Genomic DNA, 12500 nt, shown 5'->3' on the forward strand with positions numbered 1-12500 from the left:
GTACCGTGCATAGCTACCGTGCATAGCATAACTGCAAACAAGGATGAGGCTTGGCAGCTAAGCCAACACGTGGAATCTCAAACTCAGCAGTCAACGTACCGTCAACGCGCCAATTTGCGTAAAGTTGACTATAAAGTCATGGCAGACAAAGTCTTGATCGTTGGTGGAGGAGGCAGAGAACATGCAATTGCTTGGAAACTCGCTCAGTCAAATCATGTGGGCCAGATACTGATTGCGCCAGGGAATGCAGGAACGGCTGGGATGCTGTTGAAAACAGAGAACGTCTCATCTTGTGTGCTTGATCAGAACAACCGCCAAAACGTTGTGAAATACTGTGCGGACAACAACGTGGATTTTGTTATTGTTGGTCCCGAAGCACCTCTCGCAAATGGCCTCTCGGACGCTCTCAGGGAGAATAATATTCCGTGTTTTGGACCAAGTAAGTCTGCCGCACGAATCGAGTCAAGTAAACACTTCGCCAAAGAATTTATGAAACGACATAAAATTCCCACAGCTCGCTGGAAGGCATTTACAGATGTCGAAGAAGCTTGTAAACATATTGAAACGGCTGATCATGAAGCGTTGGTTGTGAAAGCCAGTGGACTGGCAGCGGGTAAAGGTGTTGTTGTTGCTGACAGCAAAGAGCAAGCGATGCAAGCTGTCAGGGATATGCTGCAGGTGAGACTGGGAGAGAGGTGATCCACGAGAAATCAAAGTGGCTATGCGCCACTGAACTCGGAAAATGAAATATGCAATGTTAAAACGGGCAACCCTAAAACCAGGAATCTGGAATCACATGTCATCGTGGCCCAGTGGTTAGGGCGCTTGCCTTGAGATCCGGAGATCCCAGGTTCAAGACTCGCTCTGACCACTTGTTGAATTTGATCCCGGTAGTCCCTGGTTCAACTTCCCAGCTGCACTTGTAAATAGCCAACTGGTTTGCCCCCGGCCAGTTGGGATTCTTAACAGTTGTAGTTGTTGTGTTCTGTTGTTTCGTTGATTCAGTGGCCCTGAAAAGCCCCTATGGGGAGAGGTCAATTATGTATGTATGTATGTATGTATGTATGTATCGTTTCACCAATACAGAGAGTAAAAACTATCCCAAACATCCATAAAAGCTAACCTTGGGCCTAAAAACATTTGTTTGGGCCTAATTAGGCCTAAGGTTAGCTTTTATGAATGTTTAGGATATTTTTTACTCTCTGTATTGGTAAAACGGAGTAACTGCAGAATACCCCGCCATTTTGAAGCTGCACCTCTGAAAAGGCTGGATACGCGGATACGCAGTCGAAAGTAGCACCCCTCCCCAAGTAAACTTCTAAGTAGTATGTTGTGAAGTGGATACGCGGATACGCAGTCGAAAATACCACCCCTCCCCAAGTAAACTTCTAAGTATATTGTGAAGTGGATACGCGGATACGCGGATACGCAGTCGAAAATACCACCCCTCCCCAAGTAAACTTCTAAGTAGTATGTTGTGAAGTGGATACGCGGATACGCAGTCGAAAATACCACCCCTCCCCAAGTAAACTTCTAAGTATATTGTGAAGTGGATACGCGGATACACGGATACGCAGTCGAAAGTACCACCCCTCCCCAAGTAAACTTCTAAGTAGTATGTTGTGAAGTGGATACGCGGATACGCAGTCGAAAATACCACCACTCCCCAAGTAAACTTCTCAATATATTGTAAGAACCAAACTGCAAAATTTCGCGAGAATGCTTAGGCCTAATCACTGAAACGAGTGCTTTCTTCTTCACACGATCTCGTGAAAAAGTGTAGTTAACCGAAGCGTAAACTGAAAGCTAAAATTCTACGAGAGTGCTTAGGCCTAATCACTGAAGTGAGTGTTTACTAGGCTTAATCAGTAAACGAATGCTTTCTTCTTCACACGATCTCGTGAAAAGTGCAGTTAACCGAAGCGTAAAATGAAAGCTAAAATTTTACGAGAGTGCTTAGGCCTAATCACTGAAGTGAGTGTTTACTAGGCTTAATCAGTAAACGAATGCTTTCTTCTTCACACGATCTCGTGAAAAATTGTAGTTCAGCGAAGTGTACAATGAAAGCTAAAATTCTACGAGAGTGCTTTGGCCTAGTCACTGAAACAATACGTGAAGTATTTTCCACTGCGTATCCGTGTATCCACATATCCATGCATATACTACAGAGCATTTTGAAGTATGTTACACGAAGTTGGTATCCAGTTCCCATGTGTGATGTCCGTGTATCCACGTATCCGGGTATCCATGTTTTCCACTGCGTATCCGCGTATCCGCGTATCCACTTCTCAATATAGTTTAAAGTTTACCTGGGGAGGGGTGGTACTTTTGACTGCGTATCCGCGTATCCAGCCTTTTCAGAGGTGCAGCTTCAAAATGGTGGGGTATTCTGCAGTTAAGCCGGTAAAACAATGACCTGTGATTCCGGATTCTGGGTATTAGGGTTGCCCTGTGAAAACACTGGAGCCAGTGAATTGTATTTTACAGTTGCAGCTAAGTTACCTGACTTGAGAATGGAAGCGAGGCTGCTGGTGACCCAGTGTTTTCAAATGGTACAGTCGAATCTCAACTATCCGCACTCGTTGGGACTAGACAAAATGGTCCGGATAATAGAGGGTCCGGATAATCAAGAATATGAATATTAATGAGGAACAATATATCAGATATCAGGATATCAGCTATCTGCCCTTTAATAACGCCATATCCAGCTGACAAATTGGTTCATTTTTCTTCTTTCTCAATTCGCAAAATTATAGTCTGTTTATCTTTTATCAAAGGAACGGATCGCTTATGCTTCAAGGACATGATGGTCGTGAATAAACATTCGTGACGTAGTGTAGCCTGTTTGCCGAACGAGCCAATAGAATGTGAAATTTGACTTAGCAACAAAGCAAAACTCTAAGCCAATCAGAACTCATTCAAAAGTTCTGCATTAGTTACGACGTGTGCGAGCACTGCTTTATTTTACTAATGAAAGTGAAGCAAAGTCACCTTTACTTCACTTTTCAATGCTGTAGTTTTAAAAAGAATATGGCTACAGATCTTGATCATGACTAATAAATATTCATGACAAAATTGGGACCAGAGAAAAAGTCAGGATAATCGAGAAATCCAGATAATTGAGGTCTGGATAATCGAGGTTCAACTGTAATGTGAACTAATAGCCCTTTCTGAAGTAAATTAAGGCATTGACCCCAACCTGAAATGTCCAAGCACAGAAATGACGTAACCAACGGTGTTAAAATCATAAAGGTAAATCCAGCAACCAGAAAATGATAAAGTTTTGCCATTTAGCTGAGAAGATTTCTGTGATAAAAATAACTTTGACAAGTCATGTGATAATATATCATCCTATATAACATTTAAGATTTCACATCTTATTGCTGCTAACAATGTCCCAAAATTATTTTGTGTTATATAAAATGGATTGATTAATTAATTAATTAATAGTTAGACCACCCCGCACATATGAAACAGATGGGGATGCTCGTCGTCTCGCTTACATTACAGGTCAGAGATAAGTGGCCAATGCACACGCAAAACGCATGCACAATTTTTGCGTAAACGCGTGTTGAAAAACTCGTGCAGACGCACATTTGCACACATATTTTCGTGAGGGTCTAAATGTTTATGAGGACCTGAAATGGGACGTTGATCAAGAATTGGAGGCAGTGTGGTTAAATATAACAATTCGCTCCCAATCAACCCTAATTGGCTGTTTATATCGTCCACCTAAATCTACTACCTTCTTCAATTCCCTACATGCCCTGTTGAACAGGATTTGGATTAAAAGGAAGAATGTTATATTGCTTGGTGATTTCAACTCTAATTTGATAAGTGATTCCCATTCAGCCCAGGACTCATCCCAGGCTGGCAAAAGGCTGAAGAGCATACTTGGCAGCTTTGGATACTCAAATCTTATTGAATCACCAACACGAGTCACTGCTAAGTCTAAGTCGTTAATTGACCTTATTATTGTTAGCCCCAATCATCGCACATCTAATATCTTAGCTGGTTCTTTGGATTTGGGGATCTCTGATCACCATCTTACATACGCAGTATTTTCTAATAAGATGAATAAACGTAAGCCCAAGATAATCACTGTTAAGAATTATAAGTCAATGGACATTGAAAGTCTACAAAATGACTTAGAGGAGGCCCCATGGCATATTGTAAATTCTGTTGAAGAAATTGAGGACAGTGTTCATTTATGGGAGACTATGTTCAAAGGAATTGTGGATTCTCACATAAAAAGAAGGAAAGTTAAGATTAGAAATAAATCGCTTCCATGGATTGACATTGGGATCAGAAAGGCTATGAATGAGCGATACAAGTATTTGAAATCAGCGCAAGAAAAACCTGATGATAATGCTCTATGGAAACTGTACAAGATTAAAAGAAATAGTGTCAAAAAGATGTTAAGGAAAGCTGAAGCCCAATATTGGATTAAGCTAGCAGATAATGCATCCACTCCTAAAGATTTTTGGAAAATATCAAACCAAATCCTTGGTAAGAGCACAAACACAAGAACTGGTCCATTACAAGACACGGATGGCAACATAATAACTGATGAAGAGCAAAAAGCAGATTTATTGAACAAGTCGTTCTTAGATACTGCTATTAATCTTACAAGGAACTTAGACCCAATCCCCATTGACACTACTTGTTTTATAAATAGGGTTACTCCGACTATTGAAAATTTCTCTATTTCATGGGATGAGATCAAGAATGATGTTCTCAAATCCCTTCAGCCAAATAAGTCGGTGGGCCCTGATCAAGTTTCACCTAAAGATCTTAGATTAGCTCAGGGTTCTGTGATACAAGGGTTGTTTGAGGTTTTCAAAAAGAGCAGGGATTGTTGTAGATTCCCCCAGCAGTGGAAGGAATCCTTAGTTACTGCTCTTTTTAAAAAAGGGAGTAAATTGGATCCTAATAATTATAGACCTATATCTTTGCTTAGTGTTCCAGGAAAACTGCTTGAAAGGGTTGTATGTAAGTCCTTTGATGATCATATTTTATCTAATAGTATTTTAACTAATAAGCAATGGGGCTTTAGAAAAGGTTATTCAACTGAAAGTCTTCTGCTACATCTTACTGAAGCTTGGAGAGAGGCTTTGGATGGAGGTCGCAAGGTTGGAGTGTTATTCATTGATTTCCGTAAGGCTTTTGATTGTGTAAATCACACTATCCTTGTTGAAAAACTTAAAGGAATTGGAGTTATGGGTAGTATGTGGAATTGGATCAATGATTACCTCTCCAACCGTGTGCAAAGGACTCAAGTTAATGGTATAAGATCGGATTTAAGACCTGTTAAAGTTGGAGTACCCCAAGGGTCCTTATTAGGTCCCAGACTCTTTGCAACTTATGTAAATGATTTACCAGATCATGTTAACAGAGGGGCGTTATATATGTATGCGGACGATACAACAATTTATGTAATAGGTGACACTGTTGATGAGATCGTTCTTGTTTTACAAGAGGTTCTTGACCAGGTGTATACCTGGTGCCTTATGAATAGACTGATTATTCACGAGGGTAAATCTGAGGCAATGATTTTGAGCATTAATCCCTTCATTGGTCCTTTGAAACCTCTGAAGTTGGGTGAGGATTTTATTCAGTACATATCCTCTACTGCTTGTCTCAGGGTTACCATCGATGATAAACTGTCTTGGTCTCAGCATATTAAATCAATTTGTGTGTCATTCAATAGTAAAGTCAAAATGCTGAGACGTATAAGTTTTTTACCCAAATCTATGCTTGAAACTCTGTACTTTAAGACTGTAATCCCAAGTGTCCTCTATGGGGTTGTGGTTTGGGGCTCTGGCTCCAAATTTAAAGAATTAGAATTGATACATATTAGAGCCGCTAGACTAATTCATAAGTTGCCAAAGGGCATGACTGATGAAGATATTTTAGCAAGAGCGGGGTGGATGCCTCTTGAATATTTTTATAAACTTCGTATTTTAATGATTACTCATAAGGCTTTTTATAATTTAGGTTTAGAGGAAATAAATTCATTAGTTGTTAGGACCTGTAAGAGCTATAATCTTAGGAAATCTTTAAATATTTTAGTTAATAGACCAAACACTGAGCTCGGTCGTAATTCCTTTGTACACAGGGCTGCAATCGCCTGGAATTCCCTGTTTGATAGTGTAAGATCTTTTTCTAACCAAACAGGCTTTAAAAATGGACTGAAGCAGTTAAAACATACTGTTATGAATATCACTTTTGAAAAAGACAGCTCAGTAGTTTATAATAAGCATGCCGATTTTTATTATTATTAATACATATTTTATGCTTTATTTATTTTTAGCGATTATTTATCTTATTTATCTAAAGTATAATCACTACCATAAATTATGTATGTATTGTTAATTTTATTACAGTAGGTCCACATCAGCTGTAAAGTTGCTTTTTTCCTCTTGACCTGCTTTACTAAATAAAGTTATGTATGTATGTATGTATGTATGTAGATAACCGATTCTAGTCTGACGATATTGCGACAAGAAGTTCTGAATTTTCATACCTCAGGTTCTTTGAGGCGTAGGAAAACGCTTGAAACGGGAAAATGTTCCCTTGTGTAAGCTCTTATTGGAATTTGAATTCATTCTGACGCGACAGACAATAATAGTTTTTGCGAGCGACGCCTCATTATTGAAGAAGAAGTTTTGAATATTCATATCTCTGGCTCTTTAAGGCGTAGGAAAGCGCTTGAAACGGGAAAATGTTCCATTGTTTAACCTCTTATTTGAGATTAAATTCATTTTGATGGGCCTGACAAGACGAGTTTTTGCGAGCGGATTGTATCTCTCATTTTTACAGACATGCGACATTGATGTGTGTGACAATCGATTCTTCTGACGATTTCACGACAAGAAGTTTTGAATTTTCATATCACTGGTTTGACAAGGCTTAAGAAAGTGCTGAAAACGGGAAAGTGTTAACATTTTCATGCGCCCGAAATAAATATTGCGCGAGCGAATTGTTACGCTTTTTTTTTAATCAAGAATACCCCACTACTTATTTCCACATGTTTACCTGTGAACTGAAACAAACACGGTCCTGGGTTTGCCAAACAATGTTCAGCTCAATTGCCATTGCCATATACATTTATACAATAAAAAGCTATTAAAACTAACAATGATATAACCACAATAGGTCGACAGTGGGCTAACTCATACATACTAATGAGCTTTGCTTTATGCGCGTATTTCATGCACGTGTCAAAGACGCAGACGTGTGCGTGTTTGACACGCAGGCGCGTTTTACACGCGCATTTTGGGCCGCATATCTTCGACCTGTACTGTAGGGGTGTAAATTTTGGATTTTGGTCTCGCTTAGGGTGTTCCGGGCAAAGCGCCAATATTTTAAGCCGCCAAGGTCTCATTTAGGGTTCCGCGAAGAAACACAGAATTACGCGAAGAGAAACAGAAGTCAAATTTTCTTTTTAATAAACATGTTTTGTTTAGGGGTCAAAATATGCTTAGGCCACGCCCAGATGGTCTCCTTTAGGGGTTAAATTAGAAATTTCCGACGAGCATGATCCCCATCTGTTCCCCCCCACCCGAGAGAGAGACCAGATTACATGGAGTATTGACCAACAAATGCACTCTTCAAAACACAGGTCAAGGAATGGAACCTCTGTGTAAGGACTGCTTTCACCATCTTGTGCAATATGAATTTTTGGAGTTCATTTGTTTGTAGGCAAGGATTTTCGGTGAAGCTGGATCAACAGTGGTAATAGAGGAAAAGTTAGAAGGCGAGGAAGTATCTGTAAGTTTTTCAATGTTTGGAAAAAACTGAAAGGCATGTAGCTTCAACAATCATCATCATCATCATTATTATTATTACTATTTGGCTCATCCTAGTATGTGCCCTTACTGTTGCGAGCATGGTCGAGCAGGCAAGAGCAAAGGAGAAAACCATTAATCTACTCAAAGTACCAGTACCTCATGTTTAAGAACGTTTTGGGAGGTAAAATTACCACTGAGAACCTTGGGATAAGATAATGTAGACTTCATTAATTTTATATAACCAGTGCTTCATGTCCAATCTTAAGGTTGAATTCAGTATAATGGAGTTGATGACAAGGAGCAGTTGTGCAGCCATTGGGGCCAGTGGTGATTAGAGAAAAGCATAAACTAGAATTACTTGTGCTCTTGGACCTATAAACATTGAAGTATGTTTTAGGTCATTGCATTTTTGTTTGTTGATTCCTTGTTTTTTGACTTGCATATTGAGCAGTATAATAATTATGGAGGAGGTACATGTAGTCTCCATCTTGGAACTGGCTGCCAATAGTAAAACCCCACCTAAGTCTTAGCCACTCTTTCGACATTTTGCAACACCTATGCTAATATTACACTTAACTGTCATAGGTTCTTTGCTTTACTGACGGAAGAACCATTGCTGTTATGCCACCTGCCCAAGATCACAAGCGTTTGTTAGACAATGATCAAGGACCCAATACAGGAGGAATGGGTGCCTACGCACCCTGTCCACAGGTTGGTCAGCATAATTTGGAAAGTAATGTTTTGTAAATCATACCTATTGATTCATGTATTCAACTTGTGTATGCAACATACGACACATTTTCCCCATAGGTTTGGCTTTAATGCTACATTTGACAACACAACTTAAATTCAAATTCTGTTGATTATAGATATCTGAGATAGTAAGAGAAGAGATCACCAGGGAAGTTCTTCAAAAAACAGTGGATGGTTTGCGTGAAGAAGGCTGTGAGTTTGTCGGAGTTCTGTTTGCTGGCATGATGCTAACATCTTGTGGGCCCAGAGTTCTAGAGCTTAACTGCCGCTTTGGGGATCCAGGTAAAAAAAAAAAGAATATTACATAACCAAGTGGGGATATAAACTTTAGCTTTGAAAACTAGAGATATCACATCAGCACAAGAAGATAAAATTGGTATCCCCTACACTCAGTGGTTTCATTGGACCTGGCAACCGGCGAATTCAGCTGGCTAGTCCCTAAGTTATCAACGCCTACTTTTTCAATGAATTACACGATCCTCACCCTTTCACTTCGATCCTTCTGCTTCTTTTTGGATGTTGGGTATTTTTATGAATTCCTAGTTATTTGCACCCAGTTTAGTCACTTCCCAACAGGATCTTTGCACTCTACCATGTTGGATAAATAGAGGCGAAAGACTGGTGCCAAATGTTGCCTCAATCAGTTCACATTCACTACGTCCTTCCGGTTTCCACGTGTCTTTTATTAAAAATGGAAGACACAATTAGAATAACAGTGCTTTTGAGTCCGACTATGGGTAATGTGTATTAAAAACTTAGTCTTCGCACATTCAGAGTTTTCAATAAGAGCAGGTGGCCAGCAAAACTCACCACCTACTTTTCTGTGGAAATTATACCCCAAATTTTGCCCATAACATGAGAAACATTCATACAGAACATAAGCCTTGGATCCACAAAGTTTTGTTAATGAAAAACAAAAGAGACGCCTGAATTGCTGTATTGCATGCTAGTGAGGTTGCAACTGGGGTATAGATCAGTGACCAGTTTGGTCACCTTATACTTCATGAAATATTGATAAACTGGATCGTGTTCAACGGAGAGAAACCAAGATTATCTTAGGAAGTAATATAGCTATGAAGACCGCCTAAAAAGTTTCAATATGCTGTCACTTGAAAAGAGATGCTATCTTTCTTGTGTAACATTCCTGTACAAAGCTCTAAATGGCTGTTATAATTTGGACTGGACTTGGCTTCTGAATTTTTATTCCCATGCTGACTCTTGCAGGTTTAGACATATCGATGACTTTCATTAAAAGCCAAATTTTGCAAGCTCTACTAAATTTAAACATAGCTATTTTAATATAATTGTAGGTAAATGGAACTCTTTACCATTAGGGCTTAGATTAGCCCCTTCTCTGGCAACCATAAACATAAAATTTCTATTGAAAACCCTGTGCATTGTTTAGTTCATGGCTCAAACATTGTTCAAACAATGTGGCTCATGTAAACATCCATATTCTTAGCAGCTATAATTATTTAGAATAGAGAGGAGTTAAGGAGGAGATTACTAGTAAGTTGATTAATAATTAATCAACAATTAATCAGTAATTACGTAATTTTGTTGTCAGGGCCAAAAGCCAAATCTCCAACGCTTGTTACATCCACAGATTAACTTAAATTTGATTTGCGAAGTTCATTAACTTAAAGCGGTTGCTAAAAGAGACAAACACAAATACGTTACCGCAATGAGCTAAGTGGACAGAAATCGACAAAAGAATTACAAACGACGAGTGGTAATAATACTTACAAATGTTGCATGGCTTTTAAAAACGGAACAAACTAAAGCAAGGGATGATAAAACTTCAACAAGGTAACATAGACTCTCGGAAGTACAAAATGAGAATGCATTTTAAGCAAAGCGGTGAATTTTATACTAATGAACTAAACAAAGGCAAAATTATGCAGGGAAAACTAACAGAAACGACATATAAGTGTGACAGAAAGTAATTCTAAAAACAAAGGTGAACAAAATATTCATGAAAATATTTTAATTATAAACAAGGCACCATGGAAGTAGCCAGGGATGCAAGAAATAAACATGGTACAATGAGAACAAAAAAGGAAGGCAAACCATAAAAAAAAACATTAAATTTTCATTTGTTTGATTAAATTTACTACTGGTATGTTTAATGTCAGTGAGAATAGCTAACGCCACACATCTCCAAATCATTCAAATCATTCTAGAAAAAATTATCTTCTAACTGGGCCATTTGCAGCGACGTGTTAATAAATATTTGTGACTGATGTTGATGTGCAGATTGCTGGAAATGCCATTTCTGAGCTCCTAGATTTCAACATTTTTTGGGGGAGCATTCTCCCAGACTCCCCTAGGGAAAAGCGCTCTTAACGGCACCTTTATTGCCACAGCTTCACAAAACCAGCTTTACTAAAAGACTTATTGAAATCCCTGTACATGCAATGTAGTCATGTAATGTTCTGTCTCAATCTGATTATAATGACACCAATGGTTGCACAAACTTTGTTTGGAACAAGATGCGCTAATATGAATGGCTGACACGTCTGTAACTATGACAACATCAATATCCTCACCAATTTTAGGAACAAGAAAAACTCTAGTATTTCATCAATATCCATCAGAAGCATATGACCTGGAAGCGTGTAACTTGCAACTGTCTTCTTTGGAACAAAGCTGGAGATTTTAGGACACCAATTTTATGCCCAAAATATGGACAAAAATAAGATTGAAGCTTCATGTGTGGGAAAATGCATAAAACCCCAGCTCTGAACCAGAGTTAAACGTTTCAAGGACATAAGCTTCTGCATCCATAGAATAAAATCTTCTACTTAAGGGGCATGTTCTGTTGAGGCTGGTTGTCACTAGCAACTGAAACGCACAAGAGCGCTTATTTCACCGTGAAAACGCAGTTGACTCAAGCACAAGGATCAAAATTCCTTTTCCTTGTGCTTGTTCTTATGCATGCATTCGTTTGCGCTGTGTGAAAATGAAACGTTGCACAAGCAGAAGGAATTTGCTACGTCTGACCAATTAAAGCACTCATTCCAGCTTCCCCGCATCTGAGCATTTGAACAAAATGGCGGATGCCGTGGTTGATTTTGATGCTTGTGTCGACGTTCGTTTTCACTAGCTACTTTATCTTTGTGCTTGCACTTGTGCTTGTGTCGCTAGTGAAAACCAGGCTTTAACCCATTCACACGTCAAACGCCCTAGGACACCCCCCAGGACACAACACACCCCAATGAGGAGTAAAATTGTCTGGTATTAGACAGAGTAAAATCTCTTAAGTGGCACTCTCAGTGGTCAATGGCATAGCATTACCATGGTCTACATAAACAGAAATTTAAAGATTTTAACAAGACTTTGTAGGTGTGATAAAGTTAACAACCACATTAAGATCATGTTATAACTGTTTTCATTTGAGTTGGACACCCTTGAAATTCAAGTTTTAAATGAATTTGATTTTCAGAGACACAAGTCATTTTGCCTCTTTTAAAGAGCGATCTTTATGCAACCTTAATGGAGTGTGTCAATGGTGACCTTAGTCTGTCGCTCCCCATGTGGCACACCGACAGATGTGCTGTTGGTGTGGTTGCCGCAAGTGGTGGCTATCCAGGTGCAGTGAAGAAAGGATGTGTCATTCATGGATTAAAGCACTTGGAGGTTTGTGGTACTTTCTGTTTTTAAACGTCTTTAGTTTTTGAGGCTAATACAGTATGGCATCAAGGAAAACCTTTTTTTTTTACTTCTTTAATACATTCAGCCCTAAAGGCAGGGTTTTCAATTGAGGCAGTAGGCCGGATGTTTTATCCAGTAGTTTACCATTTCACATCCAGGGCCCGGTTGTTCGAAAGCTGATTAACTTAATCCAGGATTAGCGTAAACGTTGTTTTAATATTTTCAACTTTTCAGTGCAAGTTTCTGTTGGTTATTTTTGGTTTTCAAGATTGACTTCCCCTAATGTAAAGTTTTGCCAAA

At 39.0% G+C, this 12500-nt stretch overlaps 1 protein-coding gene across 1 annotated transcript in view; it reads left to right on the forward strand.

Moving 5' to 3' along the window:
• The first annotated feature begins 62 nt into the window (after positions 1-62).
• LOC138052704 (trifunctional purine biosynthetic protein adenosine-3-like) overlaps positions 63-12500 on the forward strand; it is a 24832-nt gene continuing 12394 nt past the window's right edge. Inside the window, exons 1-5 of the mRNA XM_068899259.1 lie at positions 63-678; positions 7705-7773; positions 8379-8504; positions 8663-8828; positions 11992-12185. Coding sequence (XP_068755360.1) covers positions 139-678; positions 7705-7773; positions 8379-8504; positions 8663-8828; positions 11992-12185 — 1095 coding nt within the window. The 5' untranslated portion in view covers positions 63-138. The remainder of the gene's footprint in view (positions 679-7704; positions 7774-8378; positions 8505-8662; positions 8829-11991; positions 12186-12500) is intronic.

This window comes from Montipora capricornis, chromosome 6 (assembly GCF_036669925.1).
Source record: "Montipora capricornis isolate CH-2021 chromosome 6, ASM3666992v2, whole genome shotgun sequence".
In the NCBI taxonomy this organism is placed as follows: Eukaryota; Metazoa; Cnidaria; class Anthozoa; order Scleractinia; family Acroporidae; genus Montipora; species Montipora capricornis.